The 25415-nt window shown below is 41.6% G+C and overlaps 1 protein-coding gene across 4 annotated transcripts in view; it reads right to left on the reverse strand.

Annotated features, from left to right (window-relative positions):
• Positions 1-25415, reverse strand: part of LRRC7 (leucine rich repeat containing 7) — a 442956-nt gene that overhangs the window by 339491 nt on the left and 78050 nt on the right. For all 4 annotated transcript variants that reach the window (XM_036753706.1, XM_036753704.1, XM_036753705.1 and 1 more), the window contains exon 2: positions 3854-4056. In XM_036753706.1, the coding sequence (XP_036609601.1) occupies positions 3854-4056 (203 nt within the window). The remainder of the gene's footprint in view (positions 1-3853; positions 4057-25415) is intronic.

Below are 25415 nucleotides of genomic sequence, written 5' to 3' on the forward strand. Positions count from 1 at the left end.
GCCTTGGTGGAGGGGGTGTTCACATGAGGATCAGGTAATAGCTATTCAGCAGTAGGACAGAGGTCTTGGTCTTCCAGAAAAGGGCAAATGAGCCTAATGGACCACTTGAATATCTTTTTAAAAATTTCCTGTATTTGTTTCTGAGCACTTGAAAGTTCTTTTGCTCATCTCATCATTTTGCATTTTCGGTAGTAAAGAAAATAAAGACCATCTCTACTTGATGCCCATGTCATACATTGACTATCTGTGTGGGAGTCGAGGAGCTCATTACCCACTTTGAGTGAAACCATAGACATGAGTCATCCTGAAGCTTTGCTTAGAGATTTCCTTGGAAATTTCCAGGTGGGGCATGAGTCAAGAGAGAACCTGAAACCATGATATCACTTCCCTCCCCCGTTAACACAAATTCACATGACCCCATAATCCTGGATGAGTCCAGGGCCTTGGGTGGCATGCACATATTTTGTGGAAACACATATACACATGTTGTCTTTCTCTCTTAATAGAAAGAGAATACCCTGAGGGAATGGATGATTTCATTTTAGTCTTTATATCTCCAGGGCCTAGCATAATTCTGGAATCCAATAGTTACTTAAAATCCCTGTTGATTGATTTCAATATTTGAATACCTCAAATTAAATCATCTTAGTGTATGGCCTTTTAAGATTCTATTTGATTTGTTAAGTTCATTCTCCATTTGTATTCTAATCATCTGTAAATTCTTAAACTGATCTATAACCCAACCAAATAATAAAATTTTATTTTGTGAAGATCATGAAAGTACAGGATAAGATACTTGAGATACCTATCAAACAGACTTCTTTCAAGGAAGAGTTTGCAATCTAATAAAAAATATAGTCCTATCTGCAGGGCATTATTCAAAGACTGTTGTGCTCAGAAAATTGAAACTCCTGAAGCTGTAAGAGTAATTGATTTTTGATGGCCTTGCTTCTGGTTACCGACTTTGCATGTTGCCTTCTTTTAGCAAGAAAAAAAAATAACATTCAAATACTTAGAAAATGGACTCTGGACTGGCAAGAAAGAGTATTAGGTTTGGAGTCAGGAGATCTATTACTGAATGTGTGTGTTATCTTGGATAAGTGACAGAAAATCTCTGGTCCTTTATTTTCTCACCTCCAAAATGAGGAGCTTGGGTAAATTTCTTTTGTGTTCCTTCCAGTTGTAGATTTCTATGAGCCTAAGATCTTTCACAAACATGCTCCAGTTTTGATTGATTGAGTTTGATCAGATCAGGAGGTCTGAAAAGATCAGTGGCTTCAGAGAAATGGCAAAGTGTCATGGTAGCTAACTTCAAGCATTTAGAGGGCTGTCATGTGGAAAAGGCATGAGACCAAACATTTTGCATTATTTATCTCTGCACATGGTTCTTATGATAGAATGTGAGCTCCTTGAGGACAAATCAAGTCAAGATCATAAACAAATTATTGAGCACCTACTATGTGTCAAGCATTGTGCTAAGTAAGTGCTGGGAAGACAAAGAAATGCAAAACATGGTCCTGCTCTCAAGGAGCTCACGACCTGTTGGAGGGGAAAACATGTGAACAACTATGTACAAATGAGAAAAGTACACACTAAATTTGAGATGATCTCAGAGGAAAAGAATTAAGGGGGATCAGGAAGGGCCTCTTATAGAAAACAAGATTTTAGATGAGATTTGAAGGAAGCCGCAGAAGCCAGGAGGTAACTATGAAGAGGGTAGGCATTCTAGGAATGGGGGACAGTCATCAAAAATGCCCCAAGCTGGAAAGAGTTTGTGTGAGGAATAGCAAAGATTACAGAGTTACTGGACTACAGAGTACAAGAAAGCATATAAGAAGATTGGAAATGTGTATATGTGTGTGTGTGGGGGGGGGGCAGGTTATGAAGGGCTTTAAAAGCTAGAATAGTTTATATTTGAACCTAGAGGTCATAGGTAGCTACTGGAGTTTATTGAATGGGGGCTGGAATATGACACCATCAAACCTGGCTGCATTTTAGGAATTTTACTTTAGTAGCAGAATAGAGTATAGACTGGAATGGGGAGAGATGAGAGGCTGAGAGTCCAGCCAGCAGACTATAAAAATGGTCCAGGGGCAAGGTGATGAGGGCTTGCACCTGGATGGTGGCAGTATCAAAAGAGTGAAGAAGGTGTATTTGAGAGATGTTGCAAAGGTAGAAATGACAGGATTTGACTACACAATGGATATGGGGGCTGAGAGAGTGGGGAGTCCTTAACAAAATCTTGGTTGTGAGCCTGGGTGACTGGGAGAATGATGATGCCTTCAACAATAATAGGAAAATTGGGAAGAAGGGAGGGTATTGAGAGGTATAATGAGTTCAGTTTTGGACATGTTGAATTTAAGATGTTCATGGGACAAGTAGTTTGAGATATCCAATAGGCAACTGGAGATGCAACATTGGAGGTTAGCAGGGATGCTGGGGCTGAATAAATGGATCTGGAAATCATCAGCATAGGGATGGAAATGGAATCTATGGGAGCTAATGAGATCACCGAGTGAATTAGTATAGAAGAAGAAGAGAAGAGGGCCCAGGACAGAGCCCAGTGGGACTCTCGTGAATCATAAGCAGGCCCTGGATGAAGACCTAGCAAAGGGAACTGAAAAGGAGCTTCCACACAGGTAGGAAAAGAGCCAGGAGAGTGAAGTTCCACCAAAACCTAGAAAGAAGAGAGTATGGAGGAGAAGCAGGTGATCATTGGGGTCAAGGGCTGCAGACAGATCAAGAAAGGATGAAGATTCAGTGCAATAGAACCGAAGGGCCCATTACTAACTTTGGAAAGAACATTTTAGTTGATTGATGACATCATAAACCAGCTTTAGAGAGTTAAGAAGAAAATGAGAAGGAAGAAAGTGGAGACTTGGATTATATCATCCTTTGCAAAGACTTTAGCCATGAATAATTAAAGAGATACAGGATGGTTAACAGGGGTGGTCACAAATTCCCTGATTCAAGTCTCCTCACTTCACACAGCTACTGAAATTATCTTCTCCAAGCACACTTCTGACCATGGCACCTTACCTTTCTACCCCCTCCCCAACTCAATAAACTTCAGAGGATCGCCATTACCTCTATGATCAACTAGGAAAAATCCTTACTTTGGCATTTTGGATTCTTCACAATGACCCCTTCCTTCTTCTCTAGGCTACTTACACACTACTATTGTCCATACTATTTTTGGCTCAGCCCTATGAGCCTCCTTGCTATTCCACACACACAAAGTTACATCTGCCATCTAATCTCCTTTCCACTGGCTCGTGCCTAGAATTCTTTCTCTCCTCACTTAAATCTTCTTGACTCAGCTCAAGTGCCACCTACTCATCCCACAACTGCTAATATTTCCACCTCCAAGATTACATTAGATTTGATTATGTCTTGTATATATCTCTCTTTGTACATGCTATTTCCTCCATTAGAATGTAAGTTTCTTGAGGTCAGGGACTGCTTTCCTTTTATTTTCATATTCCCAGGGCTTGACTTAGTGCCTAGCACATAGTAGATTGTGGTATTAATAAACGCTTGTTCCTTGATTAATTGATTACCATTGAGCCCAATCAATCTGAGTTTGCTTGGAGGACAACAAATAGGCTTTGAAGGAAAACAAATAGGCATTGACTAGAACAACGTGATATCCACATGAAGAATATTGTTTTCTATGTAATGGAACATGAAACAATAGCATTTAGTAAAGAGACTACAGGAAGCCAACCTGCTTATTTGTTGATGTCATCTGTGGATCTTCCAGAGAACAGACAATATTTAGAATTCATGGCTAACCCTTTGAAATCCTCAAGTGTTTATTTAGAGTTTATATTTCAGATCCTAAAATATTTACCTTAGGCAGCTCTTCAATTTGATTGGCATCTAGATAAAGTTCCTCTAGGGTCCGTTCAAAGTTAAAAACCTCCTTTGGCACCTGCTGAAGGCCACAATGGGAATAATCCAACACTGCGACAATTTCTTCTTCACCTCGGAAACATCGGCATGGCACCAGGCGGCCGATGATCTTCCGTTTGGTTGTCATCTCCAGGCACTGCACTAGAGAAAGAGAAAAAGTGTTGCTTCATTCTCTGCTCTTGGAAAAAAAGACCCAATTCTGCTAGTTAAGACAGGGAATAATAAGTTTTCGTCTTGGAATAGAAATTGAACATATTCTTAATTTGCAAAAAGGACATTTGTACATATTCAGACTGATTCTCACCCTTATTCCCAACTCTCCAAAGCACAATATTGCCCACCCCCTCCCACTGCCATGGGGAAGGACCCCTCCTTCAAAGCAAAACAAACAAAAATGCCACTCTAATTCCTCTGCCTCTCTAGTTGAGGGAATAGAGAAATTCTTCTATTTGGGAAAAAAGGCTTCACTCCTTATTTGGTTTATGCCATCCTGAATTCTGACCCTATGGATCAGAGAACTGGGATGGTCCTTTTCATATCAGAAATTGTCTTCATGAATCCTACACAGTTTGATGGAAGCACATATCCTTGATCTTGGTAGCAGGTCATGCTGTACTGATTTGCGGTAGTGATTAGTTTTTCACAATATCTCTAGCACCGTAATTAGTGTCATGATCTAACTCTGATAGGTGATTTTCCTTTGCTAACAATATGTATTTGACTACAACAATTTTTTGTTTATCTATCTATCTATCTATCTATCTATCATATGCCTCTATTTTGCATTGCACAAATAATATCACACTCACGGATAATTGACTCCAACAGGTCTAAAATCTGTTTTATGTAGAGCTTCATGTCAAACTTAATAACACTTCCAGCTTTGCCAGTTGACAAAAGGATTTGGGTAAACTTCATTATCAAACCATCCTCCTTCACTGGATATAGACAAATGATCCTGCACTTAAGGCAGATGGTAACAAGGTAAATATTAAAAGAGAACAAGACTAGACATCTTGGGTTTTAGTCATGGCTCTGTACTAGCTATGACCTTGAGGAAGTCTCCTTATCTCAGTTTCCTTTTCTGTACAACCAAGAAAGGCTATATTCAAAATGATCTTTACAGAATCTTCTAATGCTGTATCTATGATTCCCATAAAGATACGGTACCTATCAGGGGTTTTTAACCTTCTTTTTTTCATGGACCTCTTTGGTAGTCTGATGAAGCCCATGGGTCCCTCCTCTGAATAAAGGTTTGTCTTCTACATTTGTAATGTAAGGCAATGGTATATTTAATCTAGATGTTAATAAAAAATAAAGTTCAGTCCCCCTACTCCAAGATGACTTAGATACTCCAGCCATTTTCAGTCAGTCAACAAACATTTGTTAAGCAGCAGTGCTAGGCAGTGTCTGGTTAGAGTATTGACCTTGAAGGCCAGAAGCCCTAAGATCAAAGCCAGGCTCTGACTCATATGACTATATGACCTTGGATAAATCACTTCCCTAGCATCCCAATTTCCTAACCCCAGACAGCTCTCTAAGAGTACAAATTCCAAATAGGTTCTAATCTGCATTTGGAAAAAAGGTTTCTTTACTTGGGATTCAATATTCCAATGGAATCACAGGTCCAAATGAAATAAAGAAAAGCCCATAACAAGTCTGTACAGTGATCCTGTAAAGCAAAGGGACAGATATCAGTAGTTCTAGTGTATGTGTATGTGTGTGTGTGTGTGTATTTTCCCATAGCTTTATAGGTTCATAGAGGCAGTGACCTGGAGTGGATAGAGAGTTGGCCTTGAATCTAGGAAGACTCGGGTTCAAGTTCCACTTCTGACTTATCTTGGTTTTGTGACTCTGGGCAAGTCACTTAACTTTTTGGTGTCTAGACAACTGTCTATGATGGTAGGTTTCAAAAATGGTATTAGCTGGTATCAGTAGAGGGCCCTGTCCTTATCAGGTAGGTTTCTTATCTCCAGTTTATCATAGGATCATAGGAGAGTTGGAAGGGAAGTTCAACCTTCTCACTTTACAAAAGAAGGTGAGCTCCAGTTCTGTGAAGAGACTTCCCAGAGGTCTCACAGGGAATAAGTCCCAGAGGCAGGATTCTGGGCCAGCGTCCTCTGACTCCAGACCAAGTGCTCATTCTCCTGACCCAGGCAATTTCTTTCATGTGGGAAACTCTCTACCAAAGCACATGCTAATTAATCTCTCACATAGAGTCTTAGAGATTTGTTGGGCCACTGAGAGGTTAAGAGACTTGCTATATAGTCTTTGTCATTACATGTTAGAGGCAGGGTTTGAACCTAGGTCCTCTTGACTCCAAAGGCTGTTGTCTACAATATCCACTTTACTTAGCTGCCTCTTACATCCATTTTACAGATTAATAGCTTGAGATACAGAGAGTTTACCTGACCTGCTTAAGGTTACACAACTATTGAGGGGCAGTACTGGGGTTCTAGGTGTTCTGGATCTCCTCTTATCCAGTGCTTGACTTTTTTAGTAGATGATGATGCATTGCCTTATGACCATACAAAGGCTTTGAAAGAAAAGACTTGATATTAACATTTCTATTACATTCTAGTCTTCAAGCATGGGGATTTATGTATAGCACAGGGTGTGGGTAGAATGCCAGAATAAACTGGTGGGGAGTTGTCATCATTTCTCTTCAAGAGAGCTAGAGAAGACTCAATGCCAAGATAAGCCTTCAAGGGCTGGGCGGGGGTGGAAGTACAAGGAGGCGGGCATAGCCAAGGCTTCCAGCCTGGCACACTACAGATCCTATATGCACTTATGCAATGTACCATACTAAGGATCCAGGTTTTCCTACTACATGGCCAGAGATCAAGAACTCTCAAAAGGCATTGACACAGACCCTACCAATCTGATCTATCGATCCATCCTAACTCATGCCCCTAAAATGAACCCTTCTAGTAATTATAGCAAATGATCCACATCCAGAGAAAGAATTGATGGGGTCTGAATGAAGATTGATCCAGATTCTTTTTACTTGTGTGTGTGTACTTTCTTTTGGTCTGTTTCTTTTTTCACATCATAACTAATATGGAAATATCCTTCACATGTTGCACATACATATGTATGTGTATATAGACACATGTATACATGTATATATGTATATGTGTATATGTAGGCATATACATACACACACACACACACACACACACACACACATATATAACCTATATCACATTGTTTGCAGTCTTATGGAGAGGTGGGAGGGAGAGAGAAAATTCGGAACTCAAAATTTAAAAAAAAGACTTAAATTGTCTTTACATGTAATTGGTAAAAATAAAATGTTATCCGGATATATAAAAAGCAATTATACCAAACTTGCATGAGATTTGCACTGCACTTTATATATTTATTTCATTTAATCCCCACCACAACTCAGTGGGTGGAATAGGCGCTATTATTCCTCCAATTTATGGAAGAGTTCCTTGAGGATAGAGAGGTTAATTGAGTTAAGGTCATACAGGTAGCAAGTAGCTGTCCAGCTTGAATCTTCCTGATTCCAAGTCTAGAATTTTCTTCACTATACAATGCAAGCTCTCCAATATCCAGGGTAAAGGGCTCCTAGGCTTTTCTTGAAGATCTGCAGTGAAGGAGAGGGCCCTCCCCTCTGAAACAGCCTATCTCACTTTGGGCAAGCTCTAATTGGTAGGAAGTTTTCCTTGAATGTATTTGTCTTTCTTTGGATCTTTAGGGCTTAGAGCAGTGCCCCACCCCAGCCCCAACTTTTTAGCATCCTTTTGTGTATTGTCATCTCTTAGTACAGTTATCCCTTCCACATTGCCACTTTCCCCATGGCAGTTTTGCTATATTGCAGGTAGGCATAGAGCAATTAAATGGGAATTTGGGGGGAGTTTTGCAGATTACATGCAAAGGCTAGCAGATGACACAGAAAAATTCAGAAACTCAGAAATGCATAAAATATGTGTATAGTATCATATAATATCCATATATTTTATCTTTTAATACCATAATAATTCAGACTTCTTCTCTGGAACAAGGGGACGGCCAAAATCTTTTACATGTATTTTCCAGATCTTGGGGTGCCCTCAGAAGGGATCGTTGTACTTAATAGATGGTTATTGAATGACTGGCTATTCTCCACTCCTGGAATTCTCTGGCTCTTCATCTCCACCTCCTGGATTTCCATGCTTCTTTCATTTCAGTTCCATTTTCTATTAGAAGCCCTCTCTTAGCATCCTAGACCCTCACTCAAATCCCATTTACTCTTCTTTCAAATCAGATGGTAACACATTTCTGTAATTTCTCTCCCCATAGCAGATGAGAGGTAGAAAATGAGACGGGGTTTTGCTCTTAGTAGACTAAAAACACCAAATAGAGATGGATAATCATTTTGCATGGAGTGAGGAGACAGAAGAAGTCAGGGGCCATTTCCTAAGCAGGTCCTACCTCAACAGACCTTAGCATGGACTCAGAGTCCATTTCCATGATGCTGACCAGGAATCAACAAAAAAGGCTAAATTGTGTTCTATTTACCCTGAATAAGAACATGGGGTCAACAGAAAGGGCCAGTGTTGGAGTCAAGATGGCCTGAGTTCAAACACAGCTTTCACCTTACACTTCTTGGGGTTCCTGGACTGTATAGAAAGGTCCTTCAACTACAGATTGAATTAGAAAAAACCATCTATTATTATTATTATTATCCATGCCTTACTGTATTTTTATCTATTTTGTTAAATAGTCTCCAATTACATTTTAATGTGGTTCAGCCATATTTCAGAGTGTTGTGGGTTATGTGCTGCCCATGGCCATGTGCTTGCCCCTATTCCCCCATTCCCCCATTCCTAGAGCAGAGGTCAAGAGACTTACCCAAGGTCATGCAGCCAAAATGTGTCAGAGGAAGGATGTGAGAGGCAAACTTTCTATCCACCACTCCACCCTTCCTCTCAGGGTGATTTGCTTTCAAAATATTTTCATTAAAATGAGTATTTAAAGAGAACAACCTCATCGATAAGTTATTTAGGTATAACATCTCATTCACCCACTCCTACCAACAGTTTGTAAATGTTAACTCAGAAGACTTAGAAAAGAAGGTATTTTCCATTGACTAGCAGAATGTTTCAATAGAAAGAATCAGAAGGCCTTCATTCAAATCTTGGCTTTGCTATTTGCTACCTGTATGACCTTGAACAAGTCAATTGACTCTTCGGTGTCCTCATCTGTGAAATGAGGGAGTGGTGAGATCAAGCTGATCATATCTCTGTCCTTTTACATAAAATTATCTTTACATATCTCTTTACATAAAGTATCTCAGCCAAATCTTACAGAGACCTGCTGGTGCCAAATCCATCATTCTTTGTTGGTCTCTCATCTTAAAAGCCCCGCGCTGCTTCCAAGATTGGATAGAGCCTCAAGTCCATGGGCTTCAAGGCATGCTAGAAGAGCCATCTTTTCAAGCTGCCACTTGCAGCATGGATCAAGCTGCTTTGATGGAATTTCAAGCTGTTTTATGCTGATATTTCTGTCATAACTCCGGATAATTCCTGCTTTTTTCTATTTTTATTGATATTTTAATGAATGTGAACCATGTTTGTATTTGCACCCTAAGGTTATTTAGAACAAATGGTGCAATTGTGTAAATCAACTCAATAAATAGAATCCCCAAAGATAAACTCTTCCCAATTGGCTCCCTCTCTCCCTCATAGCTGCTTTAGGTGTAAGAGGCAGGCAGCTGCTTTGGAAGAAGGAAGATTCTCGGGAAGCTCACAATGTACATAGCGACCTTCCTTCCTACACCCAGAGGATAGAGGAAGAGAAAATCCACTTGAATGGAAAGAAAAATGAAATCTCAGAATTCTACAGAAAAGTGCCAGTTAGAGGTATGAGAATTTACTCCTAACTGCCATCTTCAGCATTCTTAGAAGAGAAACTGCCCATGTTTATTTATGAGAGAGCAGAAACTTTGTCTCATTGGGAATGAACACTTCTCTAAAACTACATCATGCAAGCCGAGGGATTCGACTCCATTAAATAATTGGGGATGTGCAGCACAGTTGACTGAGTTTATAGGCAGACAGGTGGTGCAGTGGTTAGAGGTCAGAGCTTGGAATAAGGAAGACCTCAAGTCTAAATCCTGCCTTAACTAAAAACTTAACTGCCTTAACAAATCAGTCTTAACTAGCTATGTGACTGGGTAAGTCTTTAGACACTAACTAGCTGTGTGACTGGGGCAGATGGGGGTGTTGCAGCTAGGTGGTGTAGTGTATAGACCACTGGGCTTGGAATCGAGAAGACTCATCTTCATGAGTTTAAATCTGGCCTTAGACATTTACTAGCCGTGTGACACTGGGCAAGTCACTTCACCCTGTTTACTTCAGTTTCCTCATCTGTAAAAAGGAGAAGGAAAAGGCAAAGCATTGCAGTATCTTTGCAAAACAAAACAAACCACAAAAAACAAAACCCCAAACCCATATGCGGTTATGAAGAATAGGACGTGACTGAAACATGACTACACACAGAACAATAAGTGTGCCTGGATGAGTCATTGAAATTCTCTCCTTTCTAGGTTTTTATGACTCTGCTCTCCCCTGGTTCTCCTCCTGTCTGTCTGTCACTGCTGGATTTTCTTCACTCATGTGGGCGTCCCATAGACCTCTGTCCTAACTCATCTTCCCTTCTCCTCCCATGCTACTACACTCCTTGATCTCATCAGCTCTCCTGGATTCCGTTAGCATCTCTATACTGACAATTCACAAAGCTACCCATCCAGCCCTAACTTTCCTGCTGGCCTCCCACCTCACATGTCCAGCTGCCTATTGGAGATATTGAGCTGTTTTTCCATAGACGTTTCAAACATGACTTTTCCCAAAATGAACTCCTTATCCTTCCCCCAAACCTTCCCCTCTTCCTTACTTTTCTATTACCGTTGAAGCACTGCCATCTTCTCTGTCACCTGAGCGATAAATCCAGATGTTAGCCCCTCTCAACCCTCATATCCAATCAGTTGCCAAGGCCTGTTGATTTTACCTTTCTAACGTCTCTCCAACGGCCCCCTTCCCTTCTGTTCTTTGACATGGCCCATACCCTAATGCCAGCCATCGTCACCTCGGGCCTGGACTATTGTCCTAGCTGCTTGTGGGTCTGTCTGCCTCAGGTTTCTCCCCATGCCAGTTCATCCTTCACTCCGCTGCCAAAGCAATCTTGTCAAAGCTCAGCTCTAACCTTGCAACCCCTCCTGCTCAATACGTAGCTAGGATTTCTAGAGGCTTTAAGGTCTGCAAGGCACTGTAAAAATGTGATCTCATTTTAGTATCCTGACAACCATGGGAATTGGCATCTTATTATTATCCTCATTTTACAAAAGTGGAAATGGAGGCAGACAAAGGTTAAATGACTTGTCTGGTTCATAAACCTATTAGGCCTCTGAGGCCAGATTTGAACTCAGGCCTTCCTTGCTCCAAGTCCAGCACCCTTGCAGACACTGTGCTACCTCCAGTGGCTTCCTATCATCTCCAGGATCAAGAAAATCCTCTGCTTGGTTTTTAAAGCCCTTTCCAATCTAGTCCCTGCCCCCCATACCTTTCTAGTCATCTTGTTCCCATTCAGCCCCAGGCCTCAATATGACATACACTGTGATCCAGTGATTGTGGCTCCTGGCTATTCCTCTAGCCATGACATTCCGCCTCTTGGCTCCTGGCATTTTCATTGCTGTCCCTCATGCCTGGAATTCTCTTCTTCCTCATCTTTGCCTCCCAGCTTCCTTGGTCTGCTTCAAGTTCCAGCTAAAATCCTGTCATCTACAAGAAACCTGTTCCAACCTCCATTAATGCTAGACCTTTCCCCTGTTGATTATTTCAACTCGATTCTGCTTAGAGCTTGTTTCTACATAGGCATTCACATGTTGTTGCCCCCATTAGACTATAAGCTCCTTGAAGGCAGGGATGGTCTTTGCCTTTCTCTGTGTCCTCAGCATTTAGCACGGTGCCTGGAATATAGTAAACAATAAATGTTGATTGATTAAATGAGTGAATTGTCCTTTCTCAGCCTTACTTCCTGCAGAGAGGGCAGCCATTCCCATTAATTACCAACCAATCATAAAGGGGCAGGAAAGGGAGCCTAGCTAAAGCCGAACCCTGGGGACAGACAGGAGGACCTTGGTGCCAAGCAAATCAGACCAATGCTGTCACCTTGACCCTCATCTCTTGTCACCCTCCCAGTGGAGTCAGTCCATGAGCTTGAACTCAAGAACCTTGGGAATAGCCCCACTCTCAGCCAGTGCCCTTTGCCGTCATCAGGGGAAGCCACAGCTGTGGCAACCTGCAGCCACTACTGGCACAGCTACTGAGGACCCAGAAAAGAAAGTTCTTATCACCAAATCCTTGGTCCTGTCTGATGACTCAAGATCAGAAACTGATAGGATTTTCAGTGGAAATTATATTAAAGAAGAGGCTGTCCAATCTACTTTGTTGGACAATAGGACCTCTCCATTGGATATGTACCTGAAGCCTTCCTTATGCCTTGTCTTACCCCATTTGAATGTGAGCCTCTTGAGAGCAGAGACTGTCTGACTCTTCCATGTATATTCCAAGCCCTTAGCCCAGTGCTTAATAAGTGCTTCATTCATCCATATGCCTCAGTAGAGAGGGGGCCTATGGGTATTTAATGTTGCATGTGAGAGTTGCTCATTTTATTAGCCCCTTTTCCTCAACTCTTGTTCTTTCATACAAAGGAGGGTTCAGTGGGGGGAAGGCATAGTGGATAATGGTTATAGTGTAAACATGGAAGGCACCAAGTAGACTTCTAGTGTAGATACCTACAAAAATGAAACGGGAGTGGCATTAGCATGGATTATGGGAGAAGCCAGCAAAAGCCTAGATAAAGGCAAAGAAATAGAAAAAATATTTAAAGACAGATAGAAGTGGGGGGTCTTTACCACACATTTTGGCAATCAACTTAATATTTCATCACACAGAAAAGCATCATGGCCTAAAAGAAAGTGCTTTGGAGGTACAGCTACAGCATCAGGTCTTCTTTATCCCAAAGAGAGAGAAATGATTTTCAGATTGTAAGCTCAAGACTTTATGCTTTTTTCCCATTAAATTTCATATTGTTAAATTTCCTTTGTGATAGGATTTCTGGATCAGTGACACTCCCAGCTCTGGGTAAGATTGTTAGAGAGTGTAGCCTGGCTTTGGTGAGACATTTAAGAAGCACATTGGGTTGGCTGCTTTATCACCCAAGCCATATCTGATCAGATGGAGATCAGATGTGGGTTGGGCAATGATCAGGGTCCTGCGATGACAGGTTGAGAGTTGCATAGGCCCTTTGAGGTCATTCTTTTGGATGGGAACCAGACAAAGGTCTAAGGCTGGAGGTTCTTAGAGGCTGTCTAGTCCCATCTCTTCCTTTTACAGTTGAGGAACCAAGCTCCAGACAGATGTCACCCAAGGTCACGTATATAGTAAATGGCATAGTTAGGATTCAAACTCAAATATGGTAACTCCAAGTTTAATTTTCTATCCTTTTTACATGTGAGGGAACCAAAGCCCAGGGAACTGAGTGATTTGCTCAAGGTCACCCAAGTTCGAAGTGGAAGAGCTGGGATTGGAACCCAGGTCCTGTGACTCCTGTGTCATTTTTTCATCTCCTTTTCAATAATTTGGATTGCTGAGGGCTAGTTGACCAATGGTACCCAAAGAGTATTTTTAAAGGATTGCTATCTGCCTGGATGAATGTCTTTACTGAGTTAACAGTATTAGAGAATTCCAGGACCTCAGAGATGGAAAAAGACTGAGTGGCCATGCAATCTAGCACAGCCATTAAAAAACAAAACCCTAACTGCAGTGTCCAAGTCATGCAGATTTGTTGGAAGACCTCTAGTGAGAGGGAACTTACTGCCTGATGAGGAGTCCATTCAGCATTCCAATAGCTCTAAGTCTTAGGAAGGGTCTCCTCACACAAAGGCTGAATTGAACTGTTCGCAGCTCCTATCCACTGCTTCTAATTTTGCCTTCTGAGGACAAGTGGAAAAAAATAGAAGCCCTTTTCCTTAGGACAGTGCTTGGGGAGACCTATTATGTACTCCTCTCCCTGGGGCCTTCTTTTCTTCAATATAAACATCCCTCCTTTCTTATCCTGAGCTCTCCATCATGATTGATACAATGTCTCTGTCCTTGGCTCACTGTCTCTCAACATCTTTGCTGATGTCCTGAAGACATAGAGAGGAGATTGACAAAAATCTGTGGATGAAACAGTCAGCATTGACAGCAGCCATGCTGGATGACAGAGTCAGGATTTGAAAGACCTTGACAGGAGGTGGGAGGAATTGAAGAGCAGAGAGAGCAAAGAGAGGCATCGGCCACAATCTGCATGGCACTGGTGATCCAACTGAAGTTTCTGAGCAGCCCAGAGGGGCCCCTTGCTGGTGGTGAATGGGGAGACCCTGGGCCCCAAAGACCTATGCTGGACCCTGACAATGAAGAGGTCCATGGACCGAACCTAATGCTGCTTTCATTTCAAGTCAAGCCTTAATTTCTGATCATAAAACATGTAAGAAATCAAAGAGGGTATTTGTGATAAATTACTAATGAATTTTCAAGTATGGAAAAATCATGGGGTTATTTGAAGTAAAACTTGATGGCTGCTCTACAAGGATTTTTATTTTTTTGACCAAATTACTCATTTCCCTCCCTTAGAAATTCCCCTCTTTACACACTTAAGGGGAGAAAAGATGCTTACTAAGATGTTCTGTCATCTCAAGGTCATATAAAAATTGAGTCAAAATGAACAATAGGCTTGACTTCAACAACCATGGATAAGTGAGTACTAGGTATGGAGGGGGCACAAAGCCCAAGTGGGGATGTTTCCCCAAGGAAACAGTCCCTGTCATCAAGGAACTCATGTTACAATGAGGCAAACACACACACACACACACACACACACACACACACATGCACACACATGCGAACTAGAGAATAGGCACAAGGTAGTCTCAAAGTAGAGGCAGGAGCAGTGGAGGGGACTGACAAAGGCCTCAGGCCTCAGGCAGGATTTGTAGCTGGTGCTTCCCTTCTCCTACAAAGAATCAAACATAAATAAAAAAACAAAAGTCCGACTCTTTTAAAGCATTTTAGTGGACAGAGGAGTTGGAGGAGGGCTCTGTTGTTTTTTACTTTTAGGAAATGATATTAGTGAAAGTTGAGCTGTTCAATGTAGTTTAAATGCCACTGTTGGAATCTGTAGGAGAATGGATAAATCTTAAATAACATAAATTAGATCATATGTGGATTTTTGTATGTTCTGATAAGACAGCTTCGTAAGGCATACATCATTCACCTGAGTTTCCAAGGAACAATTTTAAAACAAGCAAGGGAAATGAGTATCCTAATGTCTATGGTCCTACTGTCATTAATACTCCCCTTTCAAATCAATGTGTTCCCTGACATCAGGGGACAATCCTGGCAATTTGTACGAAGCTCAAGATCATGCACATTTCATTTTCTGGGTGACACAGCGTGTCAAGGAGAAATTAGTCTTTTTGAGATAAATACAAACACTAAATATTTAACTTTCCTGCCTAGAATCTAGTTAGAACTCTATCTGTGCCCGGCCATTAGAGGATGATTAATGTATGAAGGGCTGTCAGAACAAATCCTTGCTTTTATCCCTCCATTTCTGGATGACGTGGAGAAGAGGAGAAGGTTCAGAAAAGAATGGGAACAGAAGGGAAGAAGACCATGAGCAGCTGCTGGTTCAGGAGTGGGATCACTACTGCCAGGAACCTCAGAGCCAAAACAAGTATGGAGGAGGGAAGGGGTAGAGTCTCCTCTTGTCACTCCTTGGGACCAGCAACTCTAGGATAAAAGGGAGCTTTCAATGATGCTTGAGCACAATGCATGCACGTAGAGGGATGGCTACATTAATGCCTCAGGAATCTAAGATGGGAAGAAAGGAGAATATTCTGGATAAATGAATTTCCTATTCAATCAACAAGACTTTATTAGGCACCTGGGACACAAAGTTAAAGCGGCATGGTCTCTGTGCTCAGGGAGCTTACAGGACATCCTGTCATGGTCACCACTGAAGAGGCAACATTACAAAATGTTAAGTCTCCAAATCCATAAGTCCATTTACCAGGTACTGTGTGGCCTTGGGCAAGTCAACTCACTTATCTGGGCCCCAGTTTCCTCATCTGCAAAGTTCAAAGAATAGGGTAAAAAGTAACTAGAATTTCCTTCCAATTCTAGAGCTAAACTTTAATTGACTCAATCATGTGAGGTGGGATCTTGAGATAAGAGCCAGGAAAACAAAGGTGTGCGTGTGTGTGTGTGTGTGTGTGTGTGTGTGTGTGTGCGTGTGTGCATGCATGAGAGAGAGAGAGAGAGAGAGAGAGAGAGAGAGAGAGAGAGAGAGAGAATATACTGGGCATGGACATTGTAGTGATGGTGATGGTACGGAGAAAATACCAGGGGGCAGAAAAGGGCCTGTGGGTGTGACAGGTAAAAAAGCAAATACAAATAATTTTAGGAAGGAGAGAGTTCTAGGGACTGTTTGCCTTAGGAAAAGCCTCCTATGGGAGATGGTGCTTGAACCAAGTCTCGAAGGGATATAGAGGTAAGGAGAGAGGGCGTTTCAGGCAGGCGAACAGCCTGTGTAAATCCATGGAGGCAGGAGATTGCATGTTGAGTTTGGGGAACAGTCATCAGGCCAGTTAGGCCAGAATATAGAGTGAGTGAAGAATACCATGAAATAATGTGAGAGAGGGAGGTTGGCGTGAGACTGGGAGGGACTTTAAATGCCAAACTGAGGTATTTACATTGCACACTAGAGGCAATAGGGAGTCAGTGAAGATCTTTGAGGAGGGGAGAGAGACCCACATCATAGGATTTGTTACGTTATGAACTTTGACAAACATCTCTCTCATTCATCTACTTGTTTCAGCTCTTCATTGGCATTTCTTGCCTTTCCTACACCTCCCTGAGGATAAAGAAAATGAGAATGTTTTTCCCTGTTTTGTTTCATCACATTTATATACTTCTTCCCTCCTGAGGAAATTAGCCACCAGAAGCTTATTCACTAGGAAACCTTCCTAACTGAGGCAGTAAGGGATTGCCAACTGCGCTGCTAGACTGTGTGCTCCTTGAGGGCAGGGATCTGTCTTTTAGCTTTTGTCTTCATATCCCCTGCACCAAAGAAGGTATCTAGCATACAGTAGGTGCTTAATAAATGCTTATTGGTTGATTGATTGAGAAAGCTAGTACCCACATTGATCAAATCAGATTTTTCTTCGTCCAGAAGCAAATTCTTATGCACTTAGAGGCAATTTCCAAACTGCTTACAAAATGGTCTATGTAATGATTCTAAAATGACTTTGCCTTCTATTGTTCTTAAAGCCTGAATAAGCAGAATAGGAGGGTGGAAAGCTTGCCCCAATACTCTCAGGATGCTCATTTGATTTATTTTTTATTTTTTCATTTGGCAGCCAATCCACCTACTTTAGTGAATAACTGAGAAATGCTAATTTCTTGGAACTCCACTTGGAAAATAATTAAGTCTCATAGGAGTTATGAGAGCAAGTCAGAAGAAAGCATTTCCTTTCTCATTCCTCTCCCCCAGCAGTTATCCCAAACAAACTTCCAATGACCAGTGAGTGTGAAGGAAATGGCAGGCCAGAGTCAGGGCCTCTGCTTTAACACCTGCGACATAAGAGTGTTGGCCAAGCGTGAAGGGGAAGGATTTTGAAATAGAAAGAGTGGTTTGAAAAACAACAGCAAAACCCTTATGCCTCTATGTGGCTTGATGGGGCTAGAAAGCCAGAGCTTGAAGGGTCACGATTCTTTTTGGTTATTATTTTTCTCTGGAAATGACTTTGTTTTACTTTGCATAGACTTGGTATTAACAGCACTGACCTATAGACAGCCACACCTGCCTCCCACCAGGAGAATATTGCTGTGTCCACAGTATGTACCACAAATCCTTGCACATATACTAGTGATAGCCCATGAGAGCAATCATAACAGCTGGCATTTATATAGTGCTCTGAGGTTTGCAATGTGCTTTACAAATATTACCTCATTTGATCCACAAAACCACTCTGTGAGGTCGGTGTTCTTTCTGTTTTAGAGATGAGTAAACTGAGGCTGAAAGATGGCAAATGTCTTGTCCAGGGTCACATAGCTAAGTAAGTGTTGAGATGGGATTTGAACTCATGTTTTCCTGTCTCCAAGTTCAGTCTGCTTACCTACTGTGCTGTCTGTTGGGTGTAACTGATTTTAGATTTATAAGTGATGCCAACCACAAAAATTCCAGATATTCCTGCCGAAGGAGGTGAATTATATTCATCACTGGATTTAGTTTATTTTCATACTGTTCTTTTTCCTTCTTCAATATAATTACAAAATCTAGCTCCCTATCCATGGTAGAGTTATCTGGCATTTTTGTACTTGTAAAACATTTATACACTTTGAAGCACACGAGTCAATCCAACCTGCATTTATGAAGCAGGCCACTTGGGGTCACTGATCATGACCAAATCCTGTTAGTGCCAGAAATCTATTAATCCTGTTTTTCAAGGGACCCATTTCATCTGACCAGAGTTGGCTTGGAATAATGGGGGCAGAGCTGGCCTCAGAGCCAGGCAGATTGGGATTCAAGAACCTCCTGACTGTGACCGTAGCCAAGTCAATTAAAATCTCAGGGCTCTGGGCAAGACTTGAAGATTATGAGTTGCCAAGAAGATGCCACCCTGCATTGATAGGGAAAATTTCCAATATCAAAGAACTAATAGATCTGTTCCTTAAATCTTATATCTACCTCTTGGTGTCTTGGCATAGTCCACTAAAATGGGCATATCCATGAACCACAGAATTCAGATGAAAGAATTTTCTCCTTGCTACACAAAGCAAAAGTAATAATGCCAATGGCTGGCCTTGATGCCCAGCCCTGCCATCTCATCTGCTATGTAACCTGAGAAACCCTGGGCCTTCCCATGCATCCCACCACCACACCGTCAACATTTCTGGGCCTCTCCCTTGGCCTTGGAGCCAACCTTTATTTTCTCTGTTGTTTCTTACAATGAGAAGGTGAACTTGCCGAGAACAAGGTTGGAAATTTTCTATTTGCATCCTCTACCATTTAGCCTAGGGCTTGGCATGTAGTAAGCACTTAATGCATGCTTGTTTTCTGACTGGTGACTTTTTCATTCATTCCTGCCTGACCCAATTTATACTTCTTACAGTAAATATTACACTTGTTACTATTCTTATTTTCCAAATGAGGAAAGATGAGAGATGAAGTAACCTGCCAGTGGTCAGATGGCTTCTCCCGTTAATTCTGCAGAAATGGAACCTTGGATGTTCTCTTGGGGATTAGGCTGGGTGGGGGGGTTGGGAGAGAGAATGAGCTTGCCTGAAGTTGCAGGGGAGGATTTTCACTCAGCTTATTTGAATTAGGCACCAGCAGATGGAAAACAGTGCAAAGAAGAGCCAAGGACGATGACAAACCTACAAAAGAACAGCAAACATTGCAACGGGAAAGGACACTGCTGCCATGGTCGTTGTCTCCATTCCTTCATTAGGAAAGCTCCCCCTCATGCAGCACCCCCTCTCTGCTCTTTAGTCTCTGAAGAGTAATGGGTTGTCTCATGGAATGTGAGGAGAGTCATGTTCACAGAAAAATGGAACAGGGGCCAATGACATGCTTGATTACATGTCTAATAGGGCACATCCGGGATGGTCAGGAAGCCTGTGAGCATTGAACGACTTTTATTTTTTTAAAAAGGCCACCCTGGTATAGAGAGAGAATTGGCCTGGGAGGCAGGAGACCTGGTTTCTAGGCCTGCCTTGGCTATTCGCTAGCTGCTTGACTTCAGGGCATATCACCAACCCTTTGAGGAGGGGGCTCCTCGGTTTCCTCAAATATAAAATTAGGAGATATGGCCAATTGGTCTCTATAGGTTCTTTTCAGCTCTGATGTTCTAAAATTTGACAGTGACTTAAGAGTATGCCAGTCAGTTAACAAATACTTATTAAACATTTATTGTGTGCCAGGGAGTATGCTAACTAAGCAATGGGGATGCAAAGAAGGGCAAAAACAGGGTTCCTGCCCTCAAGGAACTTATATTCCAATGGGGAAAGAACACACAAACAATTAAGTACCTATTCTCATTCTCTCTCTCTCTTCCCCCTCCCTCTCTGCCCACATATATACGTATATATGCATGTAGATGTGCAATACATACATATACATACATACATACATACATACATAAATGCATATGTACATTCATATATGTATATTGTATATTTTATATAATGTATATATTGCCTATATACATATTATATTATAGTATATTAATTATATTATATTATCTCCCTCTTTTATGTATGTATGTATATGATATACATGTATGTATATATATACATGCATATATACATGCATATACACACAGGTATATATATATATACACTCATATATGTCACATACAATATATTATTATATAGCTATATACATATATTATGAATGAGAGAGAGAGAAGGGGGGAGAGAGAGAGAGAGAGAGAGAGAGAGAGAGAGAGAGAGAGAGAGAGAATGGGAGGCAATCTCCCAGGGAAGGAAGTCACTAGCAGTTGGTAGACCTGGAAAAGCCTGTTGTAGAGACTTGAAGGAAGACAGGAGGCAGAGAAGAGGAGTTAGAGCATTCCAAGTATGGAGGCCAGCCAGTGAAAATGAACAGAGTTGGGAGATGGACTATGACATGAGAGAAATAGCAAGAAAGCCAATATAGTTGCTTCATAGACTTCATAGAGCAGAAGCAAGTATATGAAGAATGGAAAGGCAGGAAGGGTCCAGAGAGTAAAGAGTTTTTCCTTTCCCTTCTACTTTTGAATACATCTTCTCCATAGAGACACAGACCTCAGGGACCTCACTTGACTTCTTGACAATACCCTTTGTTTTGTCATTTGCAAAATGAAGGTCTTGGTCTAAATCGCCTCTACATGCCTCCCCGTTCTGAATCTATGCTTTCTTGATGCTATTTCTGCCTTGCTTAGGACCAGCTCTAGCTTGAATCCTGTGTGTGCTCTGTCATCAGTCTGGTGAGCCAGTCTAGGATCAGGGTCTGTGTTTTATCACAGTAGCACTTTCTGTGTCCCTAGAACAGTGGGAAGACTGCAGGAACCCCAAAGCCAATATTGCTCCTCCCACCCCCACTCGAAGAATGGTCAGTGCCATCTGTAGGATACAATACAAATTTTTCAGCGTGGCTTTTAAAGCCCTTTACAGTAGCTTAATGGACATAATTCCTATTATTTCCTTTTATGCATTCATTCTATATTCCAATCAGTCTAGTCCACCAGCTATTCCCCAAACATCCTCCCAGCGCATTTGCACTTTGGGCATCAACTCCCTCTTTGCCTCTTCCCCTTGGAAGCCTTCTCTTCCTTCAAGGCTCACTTCAGCATATTGATTCTTCTTTCCTCTGGGAAGCCATTCCTGATGACTCCAGTGGCTATACTTTCTTCGTCCTCACATTTCCTTCTATTTATGGCATAGGGAATGATTCAGTCCTTAAAGCACTTGCAAATACTCTCCTTCTGCAGCCAGTCCATGGGGGGAGCCAGCTCACTGCTAGGATACATTGGCATTGCTACTATGTGATGATATAAATTGCCTGTAGAGCTGGAAAAACCAATAACTCAGGCATGGCTGGGCCACATCTGAGTGTATATGTCAAAATGCCACTGGCTGGTGTCTGGACATGTTTTCTTGGTGGTTTTAAGTGAAGATTGCTGTGAGCCACTGGCTAGGGGAGTGGCAACAAAGCTATGTTTTCTCTACCTCACGACCATGTGTCTGTGAGTACATGGAGATCTTGTTTCCTGTGTGCTTATTCTTTATTAATAGTAGGAGAATGGGTATTAACTTTGTGATCCAGAGGTGCTATGAGGGGCCCTGTTGGTGAACAGGGAAGTCCACTACAGGTGGTGGTGGTTGCTGCCCGAGCAGTAGCAAACACTGCCAGAGTGCCTGCCTATGGATTTGAAAAGCCAGTCACCCATGGACAGTGGTAGCTTCAGTGATGGAGAAAAATGGACCAAAGTCACCATCTTTAGAACCCAGTAGACAGCTATACCTTAGCATAGCTTCATGAGGGCTCCATGAAGGGGAAACGGAAGACCTCTAGTTCAAGATTTGAGAGGCACCTCGTGGTTGCATATGGTCTCTACATCTGTGCTTTAACCATTGCATTTTAAGTTTGAACCCAATTCTCCTGAAGGATCTGGTGTCTTCAAGGGGACAATATTACCTTGGATTGGGGAAATGCTTTTTTTTTAAATAGCTAGTGTTCTTGCTATACATTCTCGGTAAATCCCTTTTCTAAAAGTTAATGTAGTTCAATTAGTTCTGACTGATAATGGGGAAGATACTAGTGGGGACCCTTGAGTAGTAGTACTAGAAACACCAGCCCCTCAGGGTTAATCAACAGGACCCTGAAAGTAATTAGTATCTGCAAACCCTCTGGGGCCCTCAACCTATGAATACAAATGCTCAGTTGAGAAAGTGGCCCCTGAGGGATAGTACATTTACTTAGCAGCATATCTTTTGTTTCCTCCTGGTTGAATGCAAGTTGCTTAAAGGCAGGGGCTATTTCCTTTTGACTTTGTATCCCCAAAGCCTTGTGCAAAGTCAGCATTAATTTTGTCCATTGTTTGTTAAATTGAGCTATTTAACCATCAAGATTGATAAATAAATAAATAATAAAATAAACAGTTTAAATAACAAATGGTGCAATGGTTCCTATTATTTTGTTTTTTTTGGAGGGGGGAAGCTAAGGCAATTGGGGTTAAGTGACTTGCCCAAGGTCACATAGCCAGTAAGTGTCAAGTGTCTGAGGCCAAATTTGAACTCAGGTCCTCCTGACTCCAGGGCCGCTTCTGTATTCACTGAGCCACTGAGCTGCCCCTCTTATTATTTTAATGAGTGCACACCGGAGGCCTAAAATATTGATTCTAAAAATATATCTGAAATGTACTGAATTTTATCTTTTTTTTTAAACCAGTGCATATCTCAAGGAGACAGATTATCCTAATTGTTTGTCTATGAAAAAAAAAAAGAAAAAGAAAACATTTTCCTGGGCCACAAAGAAGAAAATTTCAAAGTTTTATCATAGTAAAATTTGTATCACCATTTTAAAGCTAGGATGGCACTGCTGACCTGAAGCGACCTGAAATCCCCTTCATCTTGATCTTTAGTAGAGAGTTCTAGAATGGCAGTTTCTGATATCTTTTCACTGGATTTCATTGTCCTAGAGTCTAGACTACCTGATTGGTCTCCCTAGTGCTCACCTTTCTAACCCATCCTGCACACAGCCACCACATTCCCATACCTAAAGCACAGTGGTGACCTGCCACTCTTCTGCTAAGAAGCATCAGTGACTCTCTTTCTCTGTAGGATAACACACACACTCCTTTATTTTGCATGGAATGCCCTTCACAGTCTGATTTCTCCCTCTTTCCAGAATGATTTCACATTACTCTCTCCCTAATGCACTCTACATTTCATCCAACCTTGCCTAAAGAGTGTTCCCCACAGAAGGCCTTCCACACATTGTCACTGGGTCCTTGCTTTGCTTTCTGCACTCAGAATCCCTGGATCTTTGTATAGCTGCATTGGTAACTAAGATGGGACTTTCTTACTGTTTTAGAATGATAAATTAAGTCTCTTTGATTGAGCCTTACTAGGTGCAAAGCCCCAGGCCCAAACCCCTAATTACCAGGGGCTAAGCCTATGTGGGCGTGAAGCCCTCGGAGTCCTAAAGGGAGTTGCTAAGACCAGAGCCAATAGTAGGAGCCCAACTTCTGGTTCTCAGATGACGTTTGATGATGGCTAAAGAGTGTATAAAAAGAGAGAACAGAGCTATTTGCTTGGGGCTCTGAGCCACAGGAGGAGTGACTCGTGACTCTGGGCCAGTTGTTATGAGCTCCCCAGCTCCTGAACTCAGATGTTGATGGTTTCTTGGTAACTATGAATTGTATTTGGTCTGTTTATAATGTATCTTTGTAGTTTGTTTGTATTTGCTCTGAAGCTCAGGGTGCTGGCTTTTCCCCCTGAACTAAGTGAATGACATTTGTATGTTGGATTGAAGTGAGATTGTTAACCCTTAACCTTACTTCCCTTAGGAAAGCAGATCAAAGAACCTGTGCTGTCAGTGTTCTTGCTGTTGGGCTTATGTTGGTCTTTCACTTCCACAGCAGCTGCTAGCCAAACTGTTGAAACAACGGCTCAACTCAGGGAGCAAGTACTTCCTATACAAGATTTTTCCTGACCCACCCAGTGGTGTGCTGATAAGTGTTTAACAACCAGCTCTCCTAAAACTGAAAACATACTTTAAAGTCTAATCTGCACTTTTAACATTTTCTCCATCACTTTCTTAAGTCCAGACCATCAACAAAATAATACATCAAGTCCTAATTTGCAGCATTTAATAATTTCTGAGGTGTAAATGCTTGCATTGAAAATGTAACCATCAGGTCTCATGAGCTGGTTAGAGCTGGCTCCAGTACATCCCAGGATCCATCCCAGTTCTTAGTGCCCTTCAACTCCTGGAAATTACTTCGCATTTACTCATCTGTGTACACATTGCTTTCTCCCAGTATAAAACGAAATCCTTGTGGGCAGGAAATTTAATTTTTTGTCTTAACATCTCCCAATGTCAAGAACAGTAGGTGGCAAAGTGTGATTTAATAAATATCTATTGAATCCAATTAGATAAAACCATCATTGATGAATATCAAGGTTGAGGAGCATAGCATTGTGGATACAGAACTTGCTTAGAACTTGCTAGATTCCAGTTCTGACTCTGATACATAGTGCTGGGTGACCTTGGGTGAATCACTGAGCCTCTTGATGCCTTAGGCTGGCCCAATAGAGCACTTAAATAAAGAATTCTGTATTATGGACCATTTTGTACCATCCCAGATACATAGTATATACTGAGACACTTAATTTCCAATGATGTATTTTCAGGTAATTATTTTAGAGACAAAAAGAAAACCAGTTTTCATTCAGAGATTATGGAAGCTTTCTTCAAAAGTCTTACATAGATATTTTCCTGAATCATAAAAGTAGAAATTTAGAAGATGGGTCAGAGCTCTTATTATGCATGAAGATATTTTTAAAGACTCTGATCTCCTGCCATCATGATCATAAAAATGTATTCTGGACTCAAGTGACGTTGAGTTCTTTTCTTTGAATAGTTTTCCAGGAAATTGGCTGCATTCCATGTGGCGAACTGTGCTTGAAATGATCCTGCATGACTGTACTTGATGGGCAGCAACCTTATGAAAACTGTGATGTCTTTAGGCCATGACGTAGGACTGGAGGTAGAAGGGCACTTAGCACTTTTGAAGCTCACTTCTGCCATTTTATAGGCGGGATAGCAAGGCTCTGAGACTCAGCACAGTGGCTTACCCAAAGTCTCCCAAAAATATGCATCAAAGATGGGCTTTCACCTGA

The sequence above is a fragment of the Trichosurus vulpecula genome, chromosome 4, assembly GCF_011100635.1.
Source record: "Trichosurus vulpecula isolate mTriVul1 chromosome 4, mTriVul1.pri, whole genome shotgun sequence".
In the NCBI taxonomy this organism is placed as follows: domain Eukaryota; kingdom Metazoa; phylum Chordata; class Mammalia; order Diprotodontia; family Phalangeridae; genus Trichosurus; species Trichosurus vulpecula.